Source organism: Elephas maximus, chromosome 22, assembly GCF_024166365.1.
Source record: "Elephas maximus indicus isolate mEleMax1 chromosome 22, mEleMax1 primary haplotype, whole genome shotgun sequence".
NCBI lineage: Eukaryota > Metazoa > Chordata > Mammalia > Proboscidea > Elephantidae > Elephas > Elephas maximus.
The window spans coordinates 27,438,279-27,462,482 of NC_064840.1; the positions used below are offsets into that span (position 1 = coordinate 27,438,279).

At 40.2% G+C, this 24,204-nt stretch overlaps 1 protein-coding gene across 4 annotated transcripts in view; it reads right to left on the reverse strand.

Moving 5' to 3' along the window:
- The window catches only part of KREMEN1 (kringle containing transmembrane protein 1), a 108,373-nt gene that overhangs the window by 22,453 nt on the left and 61,716 nt on the right, over positions 1-24,204 (reverse strand). For all 4 annotated transcript variants that reach the window (XM_049866954.1, XM_049866950.1, XM_049866951.1 and 1 more), the window contains exon 5: positions 158-311. In XM_049866954.1, the coding sequence (XP_049722911.1) occupies positions 158-311 (154 nt within the window). The remainder of the gene's footprint in view (positions 1-157; positions 312-24,204) is intronic.

Below are 24,204 nucleotides of genomic sequence, written 5' to 3' on the forward strand. Positions count from 1 at the left end.
AGGGTCTGCTCAGTGCCTGGCCTACAGCAGGTGCTCAGTGAGTGTTGCCAAGTGAATGAATGAATACATGGAAGACAGGGAGAGCAAGCAGGCTTGTTCCCCTGGTCTAAGGATTCCCATGCCTTCCTGGGCAGTGACGGGCACAGCGCATACTCACTATCAAAGAGGATAATCCTGCCATCGCCACCACAGGGCTGGGTGTGATCCCCGAAGCAGACGCTCTTACACTCGGTACTGGCTGCCTCCCCGTACTTCCAGTAATCAGGGTTGTTTCCACAGAAGCAAGCATAGCCTGACTCCATTCCAGCAAACTGCCACAAGAAAGAAAGGGCACATGGTGAGTGTTATCCAGGGGTGTCAGGTGGTCTGAAAGAGCCTGGCAGGGTCAGCCCCCAGCAAACAGCCTCACCTTCCCACGGCACCCTTCTTCTAGAACCCTCCCTTGTCCCACTCTCACCACACTTCATTCCAAGTTGGAATGGACTGGAGCTGTGTTTCCCCTTCAGTGAGCATCCCTTTGTAATGTTTGCAACTCTACCACCGTATTTAATAAGTTTTAAGGAGGGGAAACCCCATAAACTTTAAACATTAATAATAACTAAAAATGTTATGAAGTTTTCACTGGCCAATTTTTTTTAGAAGTAGATTGCCAGGTCCTTCTTCCTAGTCTGTCTTAGTTTGGAAGCTCTGCTAAAAACTGTCCACCACAGATCACCCGGCTGGGTATTTGAAATACCAGTGGCAAAGCCTCCAGCATCGTGGCAACATGCAAGCCACCACAGTACAACAAACTGACAAAAATGTTACTGAATGTTTATTATGTGCCAGGTAGTAAGTGCTTTACATCAAATATTTACAGCAAACTAAAAAAAACTTTTAAAAAAATATATGTATTTTTGTTGTTGAGAATAAACACAGCAAAATATACAATAATTCAACAATTTCTGCAAGTACAATTCAATGACACTGATTACATTCTTTGAGTTGTGCAACCATTCTCACCCTCCTTTTCTGAGTTGTTCCTCCCCATTAACATAAACTCACTGCCCCCTAAATTTCCTATCTAATCTTTTGAGTTGCTGTCAATTTGATCCCATATAGATAGATCTTAAAAGAGCACCATGCTCAAAGCAGACATTCTTCACTAAACGAAAGCAAAAAAACCAAACCCATTGCCCTCGAGTTGACTGCAACTCATAGTGACCCTATAGGACAGAGTAGCACTGTCCCTTAGGGTTTCCAAGGAGTGGATGGTGGATTTTAACTGCCAACCTTTTGGTTAGCAGCTGAGCTCTTACCTGCTATGCCACCAGGGCTATACCATACAGTGAAATTGACTTTTATGGTGTATAGTTCAATAATTTTAACACATGTACAGATATGTATAACTACCCATGATCAGAATACAAAATAGTTCCATCATTCCCCAAAACTCCCTCCTGCTATTCCTTTAAAGCCCCCCATCCCAAACCTGGCCACCACTGATTAGCTTCCCATCACTGTAGTTTTGCCTTTTCTAGAATGTCATACAAAGGGAATCATACAATATGCAACCTTTTGAGTCTGGCTTTCACTGAGCATAATGTTTTTGAGAGTCATCCAAGTTGGCACATGGATCAATAGGTTTGCTCTTTTTTATTGTTGAGTAGTATTCCGTTGTATGGACGTATTCCAGTGTGTTCATCCATTCACCCACTGAAGGACATCTGGGTTCTGTCCAGTTTTTCTGGGTTGTGTCCAGTTTTTCAAGATTATAAATACAGCTTCTACAAACATTCGTGTAAAGAGTTTTGTGTGAACATAAGTTTTCATTTCTCTAGGGTACATACCTAGGAATGGGGTTGCTGGGTCATATGGTAAGTGTATGTCTAACTTTATAAGAAACTACCAAACTGTTTTCCAGAGTGGCTGTACTGCTTTACGTTCCCAACAGCAACGTACAAGAGTTCTAGTTGCTCCATATCCTCGTGAGCACTTGTTATTGGTCAGTGTATTTTATTTTAGCCATTTTAATAGATGTGTTTGACATTTCATCATGGCTCTCATTTGCATTACTTTAATGGTTAATTGTATTGACTATTGTTCCATGTGATTATTTGCCATCCGTAAATCCTCTTTGGTGAAGTATCCAAGTTTTTTTGCCCATTTTTAAATTGGGTTGTTTGTTTTCTTACCACTGAATTTTCAGCTTTTTAAAACTACGTTCTGGCTAAAAGCCCTTTGTTGCAGATGCGATTTGCAAATATTTTCTTTCAGACTGCAGTTTCTTCTTCATTCTCTCACAGTGTTTTTTACAGAGCAAAGGTTTTAATTCTGAAGAAGTCTAAATTAAGATTTACCAATTTTTTCTTTTACTGACCATGCTTTCGATGTCACATCTAGGAAATCTTTCCCTAAAACTAGTTCATAAAAATTTTTGCCTATGTTTTCTTCTAAAAGTTCTATAGCTTTACATTTAGATCAGGATTCATTTTGAGTTCGGTGTGTAGTCTTTTGTGTTTAAAATTTTTCGCTTAGCATAATGTTTCTGGGATTCATCCATGCTGTTGGATGTATTAATACGTCTTAATGCCTTTTCTTTCTATTGCTGAGTAATATTCCATAGTATGGATATATCACAACTTATTGATTCATTCATCTGTCAGTGGACATTTGGGTTATTTTTAGTTGGGGGCTCTTATGAGTAATGCTGCTATGAACATTCTTGGATAGGTCTTTGTGTGAGCATAAGTTTTCATTTCTCTTGGGTAAAATACCTAGATGTAGTATGGCTGAGTTGTAAGGTACACTTGTATATTTAACTTTATATGAAACTGCAAGACCTTTCTACAAAGAGGCTATACCTTTTACATTCCTATCACCAGTCTAAAGCCCTGGTGGTGCAGTGGTTAAGAACGTGGCTGCTAACCACAAAGTCAGCAATTCAAATCTGCCACTCACTCCTTGGAAACCCTATAGGGCAGTTCTACTCTGTCCTATAGGGTCGCTATGAGTTGGAATCGACTCAATGGCAACAGGTTTTTTTTTTTTTTAAATTACCAGTTGAATAAGGAAGACCAGAGAAGAACTGATGCCTTTGAATTGTGGTGTTGGTGAAGAATATTGAATATACCATGGACTGCCAAAAGAACGAACAAATCTGTCTTGGAAGAAGTACAGCCAGAATGCTCCTTAGAAGCAAGGATGGTGAGACTATGTCTCACATACTTTGGACAAGCTATCAGAAGGGATCAGTCCCTGGAGAAGGACATCATGCTTGGTAGAAGGTCAGCGTAAAAGAGGAAGACCCTCAACAAGATGGATTGACACAGTGGCTGCAACAATGGGCTCGAGCATAACAACAATTGTGAGGCTGGCATAGGACCAGGAAGTGTTTCATTCTGTTGTACATAAAGTCTCTGCAAGTCGGAACCGACTCAATGGCACCTAACAACAACAATGAGCGTTCCAGTTGTGCAACATTCTCACAAATCATTGGTATGGTCAGTATTTTTAAATTTAGTCATTCTGGTTGGTATGCAGTAGTATCTTATTGTGCTTCTAATTTGTATTTCCCTGATAACTAGTGTCTTAGTTATCTAGTGCTGCTATAACAGAAATACCACAAGTGGGGGGCTTTAACAAAAAAAACTGTTTTCTCACAGTTAGGAGGCTAGAAGTCTGAATTCAGGGCACTAGCTCTAGGAGAAGCCTTTCTCTCTGTTGGCTCTGGAGGAAGGTCCTTGTCTCTTCTGAGCTTCTGCTCCTGGGCGATCTTCATGTGGCTTGGCATCTCTCTTTCCCCATCTCTGCTTGCTTGGTTGTCCTAATCTGCTCTTTTTATATTTTGCAAGAGATTGACTCAAAACACATCCTACACTAATCCTGCCTCAATATAGCAAAGACAAGCAAGCCATTGTCAAATGGGATTATAGCTATAGACATAGAGCTTAGGATTTACAACACTTATTTTGAGGGGATACAATTCAATCCATAACAACTAGTATTACTGAGCATCTTTTCAAGTGTTTACTGGCCATCCATATCTTTGGTCAAATATCCTTTCCCCATTTTTTAATTAGGTTATTTGTCTTTTTATTGCTGAGTTGTAAGCATTCTTTACACGTTCTGAATACTAGACCCTTATCAGATAAATTATTTGCAAATATTTTCTCCCATTCTGTGGGTGTCTTGTCAATTTTCATCAAGTCCAATTTATCCATTTTTTTCTTTATCTGCGCAATTGGTATCATAACTGAGAAACCATTGTGTAATCCTAGGCCATGAAGATTTATAACCTGTTTCCTTATGAGAGTTTTATAGTTTTAGTCTTAAATTTAAGTCTTTGAATCATTTTTAGTTAATATTTGCATATGGTGTGAGGTAGGGGTCCAAATTCATTCTTTTATATGTTGAAAGCACTATTCTTTCTCCACTGAATAATCATGGCATCCTTGTCAAAAATTAATTAACCATAAATGTATGAATTTATTTCTGGACTCTCAATTCTATTCCATTGGTCTATATGTCTATCCTTATGTCAGTACCATAGCTCTTTTTATGTTGTTGTTGTTGTCAGGTGCCATCAAGTCAGTTCTGACTCATAGTGACCCCATGTACAACAAAACAGAACGCTGCACAATCCTGCGCCATCCTCATGAATGTTGTTATGCTTAAGCCCTTTACTGCAGCCACTGTGTCAATTCATCTCCTTGAGGGTCTTCTTCTTTTTCACTGACCCTCTACTTTACCAAGCATGATGTTCTTCTCCTGGGACTGATCCCTCCTGATAGCATGTCCAAAGCATGTGAGACAAAGTCTCGCCACCCTCGCTTCTAAGGAGCATTCTGGCTGTACTTCTTCCAAGACAGATTTGTTTGTTCTTCTGGCAGTCAATATTTGTGGCAAAACCAAAATTCAAAGGCATCAATTCTTCTTCAGTCTACCTTATTCACTGCCCAGCTTTCACATGCATACGAGGCAACTGAAAACACCACTGTTTGGGTCAGGTACACTTTGTCTTCAAAGTCACATCTTTGCTTTTTTTTTTTTTTTTTTATAATAACTTTTATTAAGCTTCAAGTGAACGTTTACAAATCCAATCAGTCTGTCACATATAAGTTTACATACATCTCACTCCCTACTCCCACTTACTCTCCCCGTCTTGAGTCAGCCCTTTCAGTCTCTCCTTTCTTGACAATTTTGCCGGCTTCCCTCTCTCTCTATCCTCCCATCCCCCCTCCAGACAAGAGTTGCCAACACAATCTCAAGTGTACACCTGATATAATTAGCTCACTCTTCATCAGCGTCTCTCTCCCACCCGCTGACCAGTCCCTTTCATGTCTGATGAGTTGTCTTCAGGGATGGTTCCTGTCCTGTGTCAACAGAAGGTCTGGAGAGCATGGCCGCCGGGATTCCTCCAGTCTCAGTCAGACCATTAAGTTTGGTCTTCTTATGAGAATTTGGGGTCTGCATCCCACTGCTCTCCTGCTCCCTCAGGGGTCCTCTGCTGAGCTCCCCGTCAGGGCAGTCATCGATTGTGGCCGGGCACCAACTAGTTCTTCTGGTCTCAGGATGATGTAGGTCTCTTGTTCATGTGGCCCTTTCTGTCTCTTGGGCTCTTAGTTGTCATGTGGGCTTGGTGTTCTTCATTTTCCTTTGCTCCAGGTGGGTTGAGACCAATTGCTGCATCTTAGATGGCTGCTTGTTAGCATTTAAGACCCCAGACGCCACATTTCAAAGTGGGATGCAGAATGATTTCATAATAGAATTATTTTGCCAATTGACTTAGAAGTCCCCGCAAACCATGTTCCCCAGACCCCCGCGCTTGCTCCGCTGAGCTTTGAAGCATTCATTTTATCCCGGAAACTTCTTTGCTTTTGGTCCAGTCCAATTGAGCTGACCTTCCATGTATTGAGTGTTGTCTTTCCCTTCACCTAAAGCAGTTCTTATCTACTGATTAATCAATAAAAAAACCCTCTCCCACCCTCCCTCCCTCCCCCCCTCGTAACCACAAAAGTATGTGTTCTTCTCAGGTTTACTATTTCTCAAGATCTTATAATAGTGGTCTTATACAGTATTTGTCCTTTTGCCTCTGACTCATTTTGCTCAGCATAATGCCTTCCAGGTTCCTCCATGTTATGAAATGTTTCAGAGATTCGTCACTGTTCTTTATCGATGCGTAGTATTCCATTGTGTGAATATACCACAATTTATTTACCCATTCATCCGTTGATGGACACCTTGGTTGCTTCCAACTTTTTGCTATTGTAAACAGAGCTGCAATAAACATGGGTGTGCATATATCTGTTTGTATGAAGGCTCTTGTATCTCTAGGGTATATTCCGAGGAGTGGGATTTCTGGGTTGTATGGTAGTTCTATTTCTAACTGTTTAAGATAACGCCAGATAGATTTCCAAAGTGGTTGTACCATTTTACATTCCCACCAGCAGTGTATGAGAGTTCCAATCTCTCCGCAGCCTCTCCAACATTTATTATTTTGTGTTTTTTGGATTAATGCCAGCCTTGCTGGTGTGAGATGGAATCTCATCGTAGTTTTAATTTGCATTTCTCTAATGGCTAATGATCGAGAGCATTTTCTCATGTATCTGTTGGCTGCCTGAATATCTTCTTTAGAGAAATGTGTGTTCATATCCTTTGCCCACTTCTTGATTGGGTTGTTTGTCTTTTTGTGGTTGAGTTTTGACAGAATCATGTAGATTTTAGAGATCAGGCGCTGGTCGGAGATGTCATAGCTGAAAATTCTTTCCCAATCTGTAGGTGGTCTTTTTACTCTTTTGGTGAAGTCTTTAGATGAGCATAGGTGTTTGATTTTTAGGAGCTCCCAGTTATCGGGTTTCTCTTCATCATTTTTGGTAATGTTTTGTATTCTGTTTATACCTTGTATTAGGGCTCCTAGGGTTGTCCCAATTTTTTCTTCCATGATCTTTATCGTTTTAGTCTTTATGTTTAGGTCTTTGATCCACTTGGAGTTAGTTTTTGTGCATGGTGTGAGGTATGGGTCCTGTTTCATTTTTTTGCAAATGGATATCCAGTTATGCCAGCACCATTTGTTAAAAAGGCTGTCTTTTCCCCAGTTAATTGACACTGGTCCTTTGTCAAATATCAGCTGCTCATACGTGGATGGATCTATGTCTGGGTTCTCAATTCTGTTCCATTGGTCTATGTGTCTGTTGTTGTACCAATACCAGGCTGTTTTGACTACTGTGGCTGTATAATAGGTTCTGAAGTCAGGTAAGGTGAGGCCTCCCACTTTCTTCTTCTTTTTCAGTAGTGCTTTGCTTATCCGGGGCTTCTTTCCCTTCCATATGAAATTGGTGATTTGTTTCTCTATCCCCTTAAAATATGACATTGGAATTTGGATCGGAAGTGCGTTAAATGTATAGATGGCTTTTGGTAGAATAGACATTTTTACTATGTTAAGTCTTCCTATCCATGAGCAAGGTATGTTTTTCCACTTAAGTATGTCCTTTTGAATTTCTTGTAGTAGAGCTTTGTAGTTTTCTTTGTATAGGTCTTTTACATCCTTGGTAAGATTTATTCCTAAGTATCTTATCTTCTTGGGGGCTACCGTGAATGGTATTGATTTGGTTATTTCCTCTTCGGTGTTCTTTTTGTTGATGTAGAGGAATCCAAGTGATTTTTGTATGTTTATTTTATAACCTGAGACTCTGCCAAACTCTTCTATTAGTTTCAGTAGTTTTCTGGAGGATTCCTTAGGGTTTTCTGTGTATATAATCATGTCATCTGCAAATAGTGATAACTTTACTTCTTCCTTGCCAATCCGGATACCTTTTATTTCTTTGTCTAGCCTGATTGCCCTGGCTAAGACTTCCAACACGATGTTGAATAAGAGCGGTGATAAAGGGCATCCTTGTCTGGTTCCCGTTCTCAAGGGAAATGCTTTCAGGTTCTCTCCATTTAGAGTGATATTGGCTGTTGGCTTTGCATAGATGCCCTTTATTATGTTGAGGAATTTTCCTTCAATTCCTATTTTGGTAAGAGTTTTTATCATAAATGGGTGTTGGACTTTGTCAAATGCCTTTTCTGCATCAATTGATAAGATCATGTGGTTTTTGTCTTTTGTTTTATTTATGTGATGGATTACATTAATGGTTTTTCTGATATTAAACCAGCCTTGCATACCTGGTATAAATCCCACTTGATCAGGGTGAATTATTTTTTTGATGTGTTGTTGGATTCTATTGGCTAGAATTTTGTTGAGGATTTTTGCATCAATGTTCATGAGGGATATAGGTCTATAATTTTCTTTTTTTGTAATGTCTTTACCTGGTTTTGGTATCAGGGAGATGGTGGCTTCATAGAATGAGTTGGGTAGTATTCCGTCATTTTCTATGCTTTGGAATACCTTTAGTAGTAGTGGTGTTAACTCTTCTCTGAAAATTTGGTAGAACTCTGCAGTGAAGCCGTCCGGGCCAGGACTTTTTTTTGTTGGGAGTTTTTTGATTACCGTTTCAATCTCTTTTTTTGTTATGGGTCTATTTAGTTGTTCTGCTTCTGAATGTGTTAGTTTAGGTAGGTAGTGTTTTTCAAGGAATTCATCCATTTCTTCTAGGTTTTCCAATTTGTTAGAGTACAATTTTTCATAATAATCTGAAATGATTCTTTTAATTTCATTTGGTTCTGTTGTGATGTGGTCCTTCTCATTTCTTATTCGGGTTATTTGTTTCCTTTCCTGTATTTCTTTAGTCAGTCTAGCCAATGGTTTATCAATTTTGTTAATTTTTTCAAAGAACCAGCTTTTGGCTTTGTTAATTCTTTCAATTGTTTTTCTGTTCTCTAATTCATTTAGTTCAGCTCTAATTTTTATTATTTGTTTTCTTCTGGTGCCTGATGGATTCTTTTGTTGCTCACTTTCTATTTGTTCAAGTTGTAGGGACAGTTCTCTGATTTTGGCTCTTTCTTCTTTTTGTATGTGTGCATTTATTGATATAAATTGGCCTCTGAGCACTGCTTTTGCTGTGTCCCAGAGGTTTTGATAGGAAGTATTTTCATTCTCGTTGCTTTCTATGAATTTCCTTATTCCCTCCTTGATGTCTTCTATAACCCAGTCTTTTTTCAGGAGGGTATTGTTCATTTTCCAAGTATTTGATTTCTTTTCCCTCGTTCTTCTGTTATTGATCTCTAGTTTTATTGCCTTGTGGTCTGAGAAGATGCTTTGTAATATTTCGATGTTTTGGACTCTGCAAAGGTTTGTTTTATGACCTAATATGTGGTCTATTCTAGAGAATGTTCCATGTGCGCTAGAAAAAAAAGTATATTTTGCAGCAGTTGGGTGGAGAGTTCTGTATAAGTCAATGAGGTCAAGTTGGTTGATTGTTGTAATTAGATCTTCCGTGTCTCTGTTGAGCTTCTTACTGGATGTCCTGTCCTTCTCCGAAAGGGGTGTGTTGAAGTCTCCTACTATAATTGTGGAGGTATCTATCTCGCTTTTCAGTTCTGTTAAAATTTGATTTATATATCTTGCAGCCCTGTCATTGGGTGCGTAAATATTTAATATGGTTATGTCTTCCTGATCAATTGTCCCTTTTATCATTATATAGTGTCCTTCTTTATCCTTTGTGGTGGATTTAAGTCTAAAGTCTATTTTGTCAGAAATTAATATTGCTACTCCTCTTCTTTTTTGCTTATTGTTTGCTTGATATACTTTTTTCCATCCTTTGAGTTTTAGTTTGTTTGTGTCTCTAAGTCTAAGGTGTGTCTCTTGTAGGCAGCATATAGATGGATCGTGTTTCTTTATCCAGTCTGTGACTCTCTGTCTCTTTATTGGTGCATTTAGTCCATTTACATTCAGGGTAATTATAGATAAATAAGTTTTTAGTGCTGTCATTTTGATGCCTTTTTATGTGTGTTGTTGACAATTTCATTTTTCCACATACTTTTTTGTGCTGAGGCGTTTTTCTTAGTAAATTGTGAGATCCTCACTTTCATAGTGTTTGACTTTATGTTAGTTGAGTCGTTACGTTTTTCTTGGTTTTTGTCTTGAGTTATAGAGTTGTTATACCTTTTTGTGGTTACCTCATTATATACCCCTATTTTTCTAAGTAAAAACCTAACTTGTATTGTTCTATATCGCCTTGTATCACTCTCCATATGGCAGTTCAATGCCTCCTGTATTTAGTCCCTCTTTTTGATTATTGTGATCTTTTACCTATTGACTTCCATGATTCCCTGTTATGTGTATTTTTTTTTTAATTAATCTTAATTTGTTTGTTTTTGTGATTTCCCTATTTGAGTTGATATCAGGACGTTCTGTTTTGTGACCTTGTGTTGTGCTGATATCTGATATTATTGGTTCTCTGACCAAACAATATCCTTTAGTATTTCTTGTAGCTTTGGTTTGGTTTTTGCAAATTCTCTAAACTTGTGTTTGTCTGTAAATATCTTAATTTCGCCTTCATATTTCAGAGAGAGTTTTGCTGGATATATGATCCTTGGTTGGCAGTTCTTCTCCTTCAGTGTTCTGTATATGTCGTCCCATTCCCTTCTTGCCTGCATGGTTTCTGCTGAGTAGTCAGAACATATTCTTATTGATTCTCCCTTGAAGGAAACCTTTCTTTTCTCCCTGGCTGCTTTTAAAATTTTCTGTTTATCTTTGGTTTTGGTGAGTTTGATGATAATATGTCTTGGTGTTTTTCTTTTTGGATCAATCTTAAATGGGGTTCAATGAGGATCTTGGATAGATATCCTTTCGTCTTTCATGATGTCAGGGAAGTTTTCTGTCAGAAGTTCTTCAACTATTTTCTCTGTGTTTTCTGTCCCCCCTCCCTGTTCTGGGACTCCAATCACCCGCAGGTTATCCTTCTTGATAGAGTCCCACATAATTCTTAGGGTTTCTTCATTTTTTTTAATTCTTTTATCTGATTTTTTTTCAGCTATGTTGGTGTTGATTCCCTGGTCCTCCAGATGTCCCAGTCTGCATTCTAATTGCTCGAGTCTGCTCCTCTGACTTCCTAGTGTGTTGTCTAATTCTGTTATTTTATTGTTAATCTTTTGGATTTCTACATGTTGTCTCTCTATGGATTCTTGCAACTTATTAATTTTTCCAGTATGTTCTTGAATAATCTTTTTGAGTTCTTCAACAGTTTTATCAGTGTGTTCCTTGGCTTTTTCTGCAGATATCCTAATTTCATTTGTGATATCATTAAGCATTCTGTAAATTAGTTTTTTATATTCTGTATCTGATAATTCCAAAATTGTATCTTCATTTGGGAAAGATTTTGATTCTTTTGTTTGGGGAGTTGGAGAAGCTGTCACGGTCTGCTTCTTTAAGTGGTTTGATATGGATTGTTGTCTCCGAGCCATCACTGGGAAACTAGTTTTTCCAGAAAATCCGCTAAAAAAAAACTGCAGTCAGATCCCTATCAGAGTTCTCCCTCTGGCTCAGGCTATTCAGATGTTAATGAAGCCGCCTGGGGAGGGTGGGGGAGGGAACAGAGAGATAGGAGAGTAGCACCTCAGAATATAGCCAGAGTTGCTTGTCTTGCTTGGAATGACTCTTATATCTGAGATTCCCGCGGGCGCGTCGCCTATGTGTGCTGTCTGTGTGGAGATTGCCCCCGGGGGGTCTGGCCCGCTGGAGTCACGGTCAGATCCTCCGCTTCCAGCCCCACGCCCAGCGTCAAGGCTCCCCTACTGGGACGGTGCACTCTCGACTCCAAAATCAGTCGCTGCCTCCCGGGGACTTCTCGTCCCTCCAGCCGCGTGGCCGTGCCGCCCCCGTGAACCAGGTGGGCCCCCTCCCGGGGTTAGTTCAGATGGGTGGAGTAGCTCCCCGTGCTTGTGCCGCGACCGAGTGTCCCGGCTGGAACGCTGTTCTCCCTGCTCCAATACCAGTCGCTGCCTCCCGGGGACTTCTCCTACCGGCTGCGTCCCACGCCGCCCGCGCGACCCGGATGGTCACCTTCCCGGGGTTAGTTCAGGGGGTGGAGCAACTCTCCGTGTTTATGGCGTACCTCCGTGCAGTCCAAATCCCTGTGGGACGGTTCCCCGGCTCGGATGCTACTCTTTCTGCTCCAAGATCAGTCACTGCCTCCCGGGGACTTCTCCTAACGGCTGCGTCCCACGCCGCCCGTGGAACCGGCTAGTCCCCCTCCCGGGGTTAGTTCAGGGGGGTGGAGCAGGTCTCTGTGCTTGTGCCGTACCTGACTGGTATGCTGGCTCCAGGCTCTGGAAACAATCGCTGCTTCCCCGTATTAGTTCGTTCTCCGTCTCTAAATCTGTGTTTGTTGTTCAGGGTTCGTAGATTGTTATGTATGTGATCGATTCACTTGTTTTTCCGTGTCTTTGTTGTAAGAGGGATCCGAGGTAGCGTCTGCCTAGTCCGCCATCTTGGCTCCGCCTCTCACATCTTTGCTTTTGAACACTTGAAAGACGTCTTTTGCAGCAGATTTGCCCAGTGCAATGCATTGTTGACTGCTACTTCCATGGGTGTTGACTGCGAATCTGAGTAAGATGAAATCCTTGACAACTTCAATCTTTTCTGTTTTTCATGATGTTGCTTATCAGTCCAGTTGTGTGGATTTTTGTTTTCTTTATGTTGAGGTGTAATCCATACTGAAGGCTGTCGCCTTTGATGCTCATCACTAAGTGCTGCAAGTCCTGTTCACTTGCAGTAAGCAATGTTGTGTCATCTGCATAGCTCAGGTTATTACTGAGTCTTCCTCCAATCCCGATGCCACGTTCTTCTTCATATAGTCTAGCTTCTCGAATTATTTGCTCAGCATACAGATTGAATAGGTATGGTATAAGGATACAACCCTGATGCACACCTTTCCTGACTTTAAACCATGAAAATGTATCCCCTTGTTCTGTTCCAACAACTGCCTCTTGATCTATGTACAGGTTCTTCTTAAGCACAATTAACAACAACAAAAAAAAACCCAAACCCGTTGCCATTGAGTCAATTCCGATTCATAGCAACAATTAAGTGTTCTGGAATTCCCATTCTTTGCAATGTTATCCATAATTTGTTATGATCCACACAGTCGAATACCTTTCCGTAGTCAATAAAACAGAGGTAAACATCTTTCTGGTATTCTCTACTTTCAGCCAGGATCCATCTGACATTAGCGATGATATTCCTCGTTCCACGTTCTCTTCTAAATTAAGCTTGAATTTCTGGCAGTTCTCTGTGGATATACTGCTGTAACCTCTTTTGAATCATCTTCAGCAAAATTTTACTAGCGTGTGAGATTAATGACATTGTTCGATAATTTTTGCATTGTTGGATCACCTTTCTTTGGAATAGGTATAAATATGGACCTCTTTCAGTTGGTTGGCCAGGTAGTTGTCTTCCAAATTTCTTGACATAGGCAAGTAAGCATCTGCAGTGTTGCATCCATATGTTGAAACATCTCAATTGGTACTCCATCAATTCCAGGAGCCTTGTTTTTCGCTAATGTCTTCGGTGCAGCTTCAACTTCTTCCTTCAGTACCATGAGGTCTTGATCATATGCTACCTTCTAAAATGGTTGAACGTCGGCCAATTCTTTTTGATACAGTGACTCTGTATTCCTTCCATCTTCTTTTGATGCTTCCTGTGTTGTTCAGTATTTTGCCCATAGAATCCTTCAATATTGCAACCCAAGGCTTGAATTTTTTCTTCAGTTCTTTCAGCTTGAGAAATGCTGAAAGTACTATTCCCTTTTGGTTTTTCTAACTCCAGGTCTTTGCATATGTCATTATAATACTTTACTTTGTCTTCTCGAGCTGCCCTTCGAAATTTTCTGTTCAGGTCTTTTAACTTCATCATTTCTTCTCTTCGCTTTAGCTACTTGATGTTCAAGAGCAGGTTTCGGAGTCTCTCGTAACATCCATTTTGGTCTTTTCTTTCTTTCCTGTCTTTTTAATGACCTCTTACTTGCTTCACATATGATGTCCTTGATGTCATCCCACAACTCGTCTGGTCTTCGGTCCTTAGTGTTCAATGTGTCAAATCTATTCTTGAGATGGTCTCTAAATTCAGATGAGATATACTCAAGGTTGTACTTTGACTCTCAAGGACTTGTTCTAATTTTCTTCAGCTTCAACTTGAACTTGAATATAAGCAATTGATAGTCTGTTCCGCAGTCGGCCCCTGGCCTTGTTCTGACTGATGATATTGAGCTTTTCTATTGTCTCTTTCCACAGATGTAGTTGATTTGATTCCACTGGGCAAGGTCCACATGTATAGTCACCATTTATGTTACTGAAAAAGGTATTTGTGATGAAGATGTCGTTGGTCTTGCAAAATTCTATCATGCATCTCCAGCACCATTTCTATCACCAAGGCCATATTTTCCAACTACAGATTCTTCTTTGTTTCCAACTTTCACATTTCAATTGCCAGGAATTAGCAATGCATCTTGATTGCATGTTCAATCAATTTCAGACTGCAGAAGTTGGTAAAAATCTTCAGTTTCCTCATCTTTGGCCTTAGTGGTTGGTGTGTAAATTTCAATAATAGTAGTATTACCACGTCTTCCTTGTAGGTGTATGGATATTATTCTATCACTGACAGTGTTGTATCAGGACAGATCTTGAAATGTTCTTTTTGACGATGAATGCAACACCATTTCTCTTCAATTTGTCATTCCTGGCATAGTAGACCATATGACTATCCAATTCAAAATGGCCAATATCAGTCCATTTCAGCTCACTGATGCCTAGGATATCAATCTTTATGCATTCCATTTCATTTTGATGATTTCCAATTTTCCTAGATTTATACTTCATACATTCCACATTTCAACTATTAATGGGTGTTTGCAGCTGTTTCTCCTCATTTTGAGTCACACCATAACAGTAAATGAAGGTCCCAAAAGCTTGACTCCATCCAAGTCATTAAGGTCAACTCTACTTTGAGGAGCAGCTCTTTCCCAGTTGTCTTTTGAGTGCCAACCTGAGAGGCTCATCTTCCGGCACTATATCAGACAATGTTCTGCTGCTATTCATAAGGTTTCCAATGGCTAATTTTTTTCAGAAGTAGACTGCCAGTCCTTCTTCCTAGTTTGTCTTAATCTGAAAGCTCAGCTGAAACCTATCTACCAGGGGTGACCTTGCTGGTATTTAAATACTGGTGGCAAAGCTTCCAACATCACAGTAACGTGCAAATTCTTTTTTTTTTTCTATTTAAATGGTGAATCATATTAATAGCTTTCAAAATACTGAATCATTCTTGCATTCCTGATATAAATGCTTCCTACCATTTGCTACTGAGTTAATTTTGACTCATCGCAACTCCATGTGTGTCAGAGTAGAATTGTGCTCCATGGGTTTTTAAAAAAAATTGTACTTTAGATGACAGTTTACAGAACAAACCAGTTTCTCATTAAACAGTTAGTACATACCAATGTTTCACTACATTGGTTAACAACCCCACAACATGTCAACACTCTCCCTTTTCATCCCTGGGTTCCCTATTAACAGCCTTCCTGTCCCCTCCTGCTTCTAGTCCTTGCCCACGGGCTGGTATGCCCCTTTAGTCTCATTTTGTTTTATGGGCCTGTCTAACCTTTGGCTGAAGGGTGAACCTCAGCAGTGACTTCATCACTGAGCTAAAAGGGTGTCCAGGGGCCATACTCTTGGGGTTTCTCCAGTCTCTGTCAGGACGCAAGCTCTTTTTATAGTAGTCCCAACCCAGTGCCATCGAGTCGATTCCGACTCATAGTGACCCTATAGGACAGAGTAGAACTGCCCCACAGAGTTTCCAAAGGAGTGCCTGGCGGATTTGAACTGCCGACCCTTTGGTTAGCAGCCATAGCACTTAACCACTATGCCACCAGGGTTTCCTTTATGGTAGTATAATTTTTAATTTTTGGCTATGGTGTGAAAAAAAAATGGTGTGAGGGAAGGGTAAAGGTTCATTTTTCTCTATAAAGACTTCCAGTTGTTCTCTAGAATCATGTTGAAACACTATCCTTTCTTCCATTGAATGAACTTAGCACCTTTGTCAAAATCCTTTGTTGGGACTTGTGGGGGCACAGCCAAGATGGCAGAATAGACAGACACTTCCGGCGAGCCCTCTTTACAAGAAAGACCCGAAAAAACAAGTGAACCGAGTGTATTTGTGACAAGCTGGGAGCCCTGAGCATCAAAGGCAAAGCTTAGACAATGAACTGAGGGACAGGGGGAGGAAGAAACTGTTCAGAAGTGGAGAGGAGTTACCGGACCTGAATCGCGGGGAGCCCTCAGGCACCATTCCTGGAGCAGTGGCAGTGGTGGCGGTGGGCTGGTGCTAGCACTCGGCTGCAGTTTCTTCAGGGAGAAGCAGCCAGCCACACAGCCTATTCACACCTCCGGAACCTGAGGAGAAGGGCGCTCTCGGCAAAAGCTAAGTACTTGTGTATGTTTTACCATACCCCTCTACTCCCAAGCCAGCTTCAGCGGCTGAATCCCCATGCCTGAGATAGACCCTGTTGAGCACCTAGAGCCATCCTCCCGGACTTGGGGAAGGAAAAAAATTGCAACTGGGGGGAAAAAGATAATTTGCTAGCTCCATTTCCCGGGGGAGCTCGAGACAGAAGCGGCTCCTGTCCAGGCATAAACTGTCCGAGGACCCTGAGCACCTTTCCCTTCTGCATGGACCTGTGTGGGCCTATTTCAGGAGAATAGGTCCTTGTTGGCAAACTCCAACCGTTTCAGCTGTGCGGTGAAGAGGTGGGTGTTTGACGTTTGACATTGTTTTGCCTATTAAACAAGGTCCTCACCTACACACATCAGGGACCTAAGGACTGGTAGCTCTACCAGGTCACCCAGCCACCAACGACAGGGGCCCAAAGATAACTGGTACCTCCCAGTCCTTACAACCAAAAACTTTGGGTGCCCATGGTCCATCTGCAGAACCCACCCACCAGCACGCTCTAGGGAACAGGGATGCATTTTCCTCAGAGACACTCGGGGGTCGGATCTCAGCCCCCTGCCTTGTTCAGAGCGTGACCCCCTGCTGCAATCAGATACTGGTATATACTCCAATCACCCGTGCCCCCCTAAGTCTGTAGGACAGGGTCTGTACCACACACTTGATGATCAGCTACCTGGAAACCTGAGCTGAATTCATATAAGAAAACGGAATGGACTCCTAGACTAATATACCTGATAACAGGTCTAGCCAGCTAGGGACAGGACAGCAGGGCTCCAAAGGCAAAAATAATCAAGCTAGCTCCCTCAAGCAACCCATAGGGGTATACCAAAACAAAACAAGCAGCTACAACACTGTAAGCAAGCATAAACTAATACAATAACTTATAGATGGCTCGGAGACAACAGTAAATATCAAGTCACATAAAGAAACAGACTGTGATCACCTCAAAAGGCTCTCAAAACAAAGAATCCAGGGATCTTCAAGATGAAAATGCATTCCTGGAATTACCAGATGCAGAGTACAAAAGTTTAATATACAGAACCCTTCAAGATATCAGGAAGGAAATGAGGCACTACACAGAACAAGCCAAGGAACACACAGATAAGGCAACTGAAGAAATTAGATACTCAGGAACATAATGAAAAGTTTAATAAGCTGGAGAAATCCACAGACAGACAGCAATCAGAAATTCAGAAGATTAACAACAAAATTACAGAATTAGACAACTCAATAGAAAGTCAGGGGAGCAGAATTTAGCAAGTAGAAGCTAGAATTTCTGAACTCGAAGATAAATCACTCTGGCACTAATATATCTGAAGAAAAATCAGATAAAAGAATTTAAAACAACGACGAAATCTTAAGAATCATGTGGGACTCTATCAAGAGAAATAACCTACGAGTGATTGGAGTACCAGAACAGGGAGGGATAACAGAAAATATAGAGAGAATTCTTGAAGATTTGTTGGCAGAAAACTTCCCTGATACTGTGAAAGATGAGCACATATCTATCCAAGATGCTCATCGAACTCCACATGAGGTAGATCTGAAAAGAAAGTCACCAAGACATATTATAATCAAACTTGCCAAAACCAAAGATAAAGACAGAGTTATAAGAGCAGCGAGGGATAAACGAAAAGTCACCTACAAAGGACAGCCGATAAGAATAAACTCTGACTACTTGGCAGAAACCATGCAGGCAAGAAGGCAATGGGATGACATATTTAAAAAATTGAAGGAAAAAAATTGCCAGCCAAGAATCATATATCCAGCAAAACTGTCTCTTAAATATGAAGGCGAAATTAAGACATTTCCAGATAAACACAAGTTTAGGGAATTCATAAAAACCAAACCAAAATTACAAGTAATACTAAACGGAGTTCTTTGCTTAGAAAATCAATAATACCAGGTATCAACTCAAGACTAGAACACTGGCCAGAGCAACCAAAGTCAACCCAGACAGGGAAATCCAAAAAAACAAAGCAAGGTTATAAAAAACAAAACAAAAAGCTCAAAACAGGGTAACGGCGATGTTACTATATAAAAGAAGACAACATTAAAATAATAAAGAGGGGAAATCGGGCCAAGATGGCTGACTAGGTAGACGCTACCTCGGATCCCTCTTGCAACAAAGACTCGGAAAAACTAGTGAATCGATCACATACGTGACAATCTACGAACCCTTACCAACAAACACAGATTTAAAGAGTTGACCTGAGTGACAGAGACTGAGAACGAACAACCACGGGGAAGCAGCGACTGTTTTCGGAGCCTGGAGCCAGCGTCCCAGTCAGGAAACCTTGGCGCCGGGCTTTGGACTGGGCGCAGGAGAGCTGAGCACGGCATCCTGAGATGGCACAATCACAGGGCGCAGCCCTAACCCCCTGAACTGACCTCGGGGGAAGCCCAGCCAGTGCACACAGGCAGCGCAGTGACACAGCTGACAGGAGGAGAAGTCACCGGGAGACAGCGACTGGTTTTGGAGCCAGGAGTGCGGCATCCTTGCCGGGGAACCTCGGCACTGGGCTTTGGACTGGGAGCGGAAGAACTAACTGCGGCTTCTGAGACAGCGCAAGCACAGGACGCAGGCCTGACCCTCGGGGGCAATCTCTACCCAGCCAGTGCACACAGTCGACGATGGGCCCCTCGGGAATCTCAGATAAAACACTCATCCCAACCAAGATAAGTAACTTTGTCTATATTCCGGAGTGCTACTCTCTCCTATTTATAGGAACCCTCCCCTCCCCTTCCCAGGCGGCTTCATTAACATTGGAATTTCCTGAGCCAGAAAGTAAACTGCTCTGCGGTTTACGAAAGGATATCTATCCAAGATGCTCATCGAACCCCATTTAAGATTGATCCAAAAAGAAAATCACCAAGACATATTATCATCAAACTTGCCCAAACCAAAGATAAAGAGAAAATTTTAAAAGCAGCCAGGGATAAAAGAAAGGTCTCCTACAAAGGAGAATCAATAAGAATAAGTTGAGACTACTCAGCAGAAACTATGCAGGCAAGAAGGCAATGGGATGACATATATAGAGCACTGAAGGAGAAAAACTGCCAGCTAAGGATCATATATCCAGCAAAACTCTCTCTCAAATATGAAGGTGAAATTAAAACATTTACAGATAAACACAAGCTTAGAGAATTTGCAAAAACCAAACCAAAGCTACAAGAAATACTAAAGGAAATTGTTTGGTCACAAAACCAATAATATCAGATACCAGCACAACACAAGGTCACAGAACAAAACATCCTGATACCAACTCAAATAGGGAAATCACAAAAACAAATTAAGATTAATTTAAAACAAAAACAAAAAAACGCTCAAAACAGGGAATCATTGAAGTCAATATGTAAAAGATCACAATAATCAAAAAAGAGGGACTAAATACAGGTGGCATAGAACTGCCATATGGAGAGGGATACAAGGCGATATAGCACAATACAAGTTAGGTTTTTACTTAGAAAAATAGGGGTAAATATTAAGGTAACCACAAAGAGGTATAACAACTCCATAACTCAAAATAAAAACCAAGAAAAACACAATGACTCAGCAAATATAAAGTCAAATACTATGAAAAGGAGGAACACACAAGTTACAAAGAAAAACGTCTCAGCACAAAAAAGTGGAAAAATGAAATTGTCAACAACACACATAAAAAGGCATCAAAATGACAGCACTAAACACATACTTATCTATAATTACGCTGAATGTAAATGGACTAACCGCACCAATAAAGACACAGAGAGTCTCAGACTGCATAAAGAAACACGACCCATCTATATGCTGCCTACAAGAGACACACCTTAGACTTAGAGACACAAACAAACTAAAACTCTAAGGATGGAAAAAAATATATCAAGCAAACAATAAGCAAAAAAGAGCAGGAGTAGCAATATTAATTTCTGACAAAATAGACTTTAAAGTTAAATCCATCATAAAGGATAAAGAAGGACACTACATAATGATAAAAGGGATAAATGACCAGGAAGATATAACCATATTAAATATTTATGCACCCAATGACAGGGCTGCAAGATACATAAAACAAATTTTAACAGAACTGAAAAGTGAGATAGACACCTCCACAATTATAGTAGGAGACTTCAACACACCGCTTTCGGAGAAGGACAGGACATCCAGTAAGAAGCTCAATAGAGACACGGAAGACCTAATTACAACAATCAACCAACCTGACCTCGTTGACTTATACAGAACTCTCCACCCAACTGCTGCAAAATATACTTTTTTTTCTAGCACACATGGAACATTCTCCAGAATAGACCACATATTAGGTCATAAAACAAACCTTTGCAGAATCCAAAACATCGAAATATTACAAAGCATCTTCTCAGACCACAAGGCCATAAAAGTGGAAATCAATAACAGAAAAATTAGGGAAAAGAAATCAAACACTTGGAAACTGAACAATACCCTGCTCAAAAAAGACTGGATTATAGAAGACATTAAGGATGGAATAGAGAAATTCAGAGAATCCAATGAGAATGAAAACACTTCCTATCAGAACCTTTGGGACACAGCAAAAGCAGTGCTCAGAGGCCAATTTATATCGATAAATGCACACATCCAAAAAGAAGAAAGAACCAAAATCAGAGAACTGTCCCTACAACTTGAACAAATAGAAAGTGAGCAACAAAAGAATCCATCAGGCACCAGAAGAAAACAAACAATAAAAATTAGAGCTGAACTAAATGAATTAGAGAAGAGAAAAACAAGTGAAAGAATTAACAAAGCCAAAAGCTGGTTCTTTGAAAAAATTAACAATACTGATAAACCATTGCCCAGAATGACTAAAGAAATATAGGAAAGGAAACAAATAACCCGAATAAGAAACGAGATGGGCCACATCACAACAGACCCAACTGAAATTAAAAGAATCATATCAGATTATTATGAAAAATTGTACTCTAACAAATTTGCAAACCTATAAGAAATGGATGAATTCCTAGAAAAACACTACCTACCTAAACTAACACAATCAGAAGTAGAATAACTAAATAGACCCATAACAAAAAAGAGATTGAAACAGTAATCAAAAAACTCTCAACAAAAAAAAGCCCTGGCCCGGATGGCTTTACTGCAGAGTTCTACCAAACTTTCAGAGAAGAGTTAACACCACTACTACTAAAGGTATTTCAAAGCATAGAAAATGACGGAATATGGCCTAACTCATTCTATGAAGCCACCATCTCCCTGATACCAAAACCAGGTAAAGACATCACAAAAAAAGAAAATTACAGACCTATATCCCTCATGAACATAGATGCAAAAATCCTCAACAAAATTCTAGTCAATAGAATTCAACAACATATCAAAAAAATAATCCACCACGACCAAGTGGGATTTATACCACGTATGCAAGGCTGGTTTAATATTAGAAAAACCATTAATGTAATCCACCATATAAATAAAACAAAAGACAAAAACCACATGGTCTTATCAATTGATGCAGAAAAGGCATTTGACAAAGTCCAACACCCATTTATGATAAAAACTCTTACCAAAATAGGAATTGAAGGAAAATTCCTCAACATAATAAAGGGCATCTATACAAAGCCAACAGCCAACATCACCCTAAATGGAGAGAGCCTGAAAGCATCTCCCTTGAGAACGGGAACCAGACAAGGATGCCCTTTATCACTGCTCTTATTCAACATTGTGCTAGAGGTCCTAGCCAGAGCAATTAGGCTAGACAAAGAAATAAAGGGCATCTGGATTGGCAGGGAGGAAGTAAAATTATCTCTATTTGCAGATGACATGATCTTATACACAGAAAACCCTAAGGAATCCTCCAGAAAACTACTGAAACTAATAGAAGAGTTTGGCAGAGTCTCAGGTTATAAGATAAACATACAAAAATCACTTGGATTCCTCTACATCAACAAAAAGAACATCGAAGAGGAAATAACCAAATCAATACCATTCACAGTAGCCCCCAAGAAGATAAAATACTTAGGAATAATTCTTACCAAAGATGTAAAAGACCTATATAAAGAAAACTACAAAGCTCTACTACAAGAAATTAAAAAGGACCTACTTAAGTGGAAAAACATACCTTGCTCATGGATAGGAAGACTTAACATAGTAAAAATGTCTATTCTACCAAAAGCCATCTATACATACAATGCACTTCCGATCCAAATTCCAGTGACATTTTTTAATGTGATGGAGAAACAAATCACCAACTTCATATGGAAGGGAAAGAAGCCTCGGATAAGTAAAGCATTACTGAAAAAGAAAAAGAAAGTGGGAGGCCTCACTCTACCTGATTTTAGAAGCTATTATACAGCCACAGTGGTCAAAACAGCCTGGTACTGGTACAACAACAGGCACATAGACCAATGGAACAGAATTGAGAACCCAGATATAAATCCATCCACATATGAGCAGCTGATACTTGACAAAGGCCCAGTGTCAGTTAATTGGGGAAAAGATAGTCTTTTTAACAAATGGTGCTGGCATAACTGGATATCCATTTGCAAAAAAATGAAACAGGACCCATACCTCACACCATGCACAAAAACTAACTCCAAGTGGATCAAAGACCTAAACATAAAGACTAAAACGATAAAGATCATGGAAATAAAAATAGGGACAACGTTAGGAGCCCTTATACAAGGCATAAACAGAATACAAAACATTACCAAAAATGATGAAGAGAAACCAGATAACTGGGAGCTCCTAAAAATCAAACACCTATGCTCATCTAAAGACTTCACCAAAAGAGTAAAAAGACCACCTACAGACTGGGAAAGAATTTTCAGCTATGACATCTCTGACCAGCGCCTGATCTCTAAAATCTATATGATTCTGTCAAAACTCAACCACAAAAAGACAAACAACCCAATCAAGAAGTGAGCAAAGGATATGAACACACACTTCACTGAAGAAGATATTCAGGCAGCTAACAGATACATGAGAAAATGCTCTCGATCATTAGCCATTAGAGAAATGCAAATTAAAACCACGATGAGATTCCATCTCACCCCAACAAGGCTGGCATTAATCCAAAAAACACAAAATAATAAATGTTGGAGAGGCTGTGGAGAGATTGGAACTCTTATATACTGCTGGTGGGAATGTAAAATGGTACAACCACTTTGGAAATCTATCTGGCGTTTTCTTAAAAACTTAGAAATAGAACTACCATACAACCCAGAAATCCCACTCCTCGGAATATACCCTAGAGAAATAAGAGCCTTCACACGAACAGATATATGCACACCCATGTTTATTGCAGCTCTGTTTAGAATAGCAAAAAGCTGGAAGCAACCAAGGTGTCCATCAATGGATGAATGGTTAAAGAAATTGTGGTATATTCACACAATGGAATACTACGCATCGATAAAGAACAGTGACGAATCTGTGAAACATTTCATACCATGAAGGAACCTGGAAGGCATTATGCTGAGTGAAATTAGTCAGAGGCAAAAGGACAAATATTGTATAACACCACTATTATAAGTTCTTGAGAAATAGTAGAAACTGAGAACACATACTTTTGTGGTTACGAGGCGGGGAGGGAGGGAGGGTGGGAGAGGGTTATTTACTGATTAGTTAGTAGATAAGAACTACTTTACGTGAAGGGAAGGACAATACTCAATACACGGAAGGTCAGCTCAACTGGACCGGACGAAAAGAAAAGAAGTTTCCGGGATAAACTGAATGCTTCAAAGGTCAGCGGAGCAAGGGTGGGGGTTTGGGGACTATGGCTTCAGGGGACTTCTAAGTCAATTGGCAAAATAATTCTATTATGAAAACATTCTGCACCCCACTTTGAAATGTGGCGTCTGGGGTCTTAAACGCTACTAAGCGG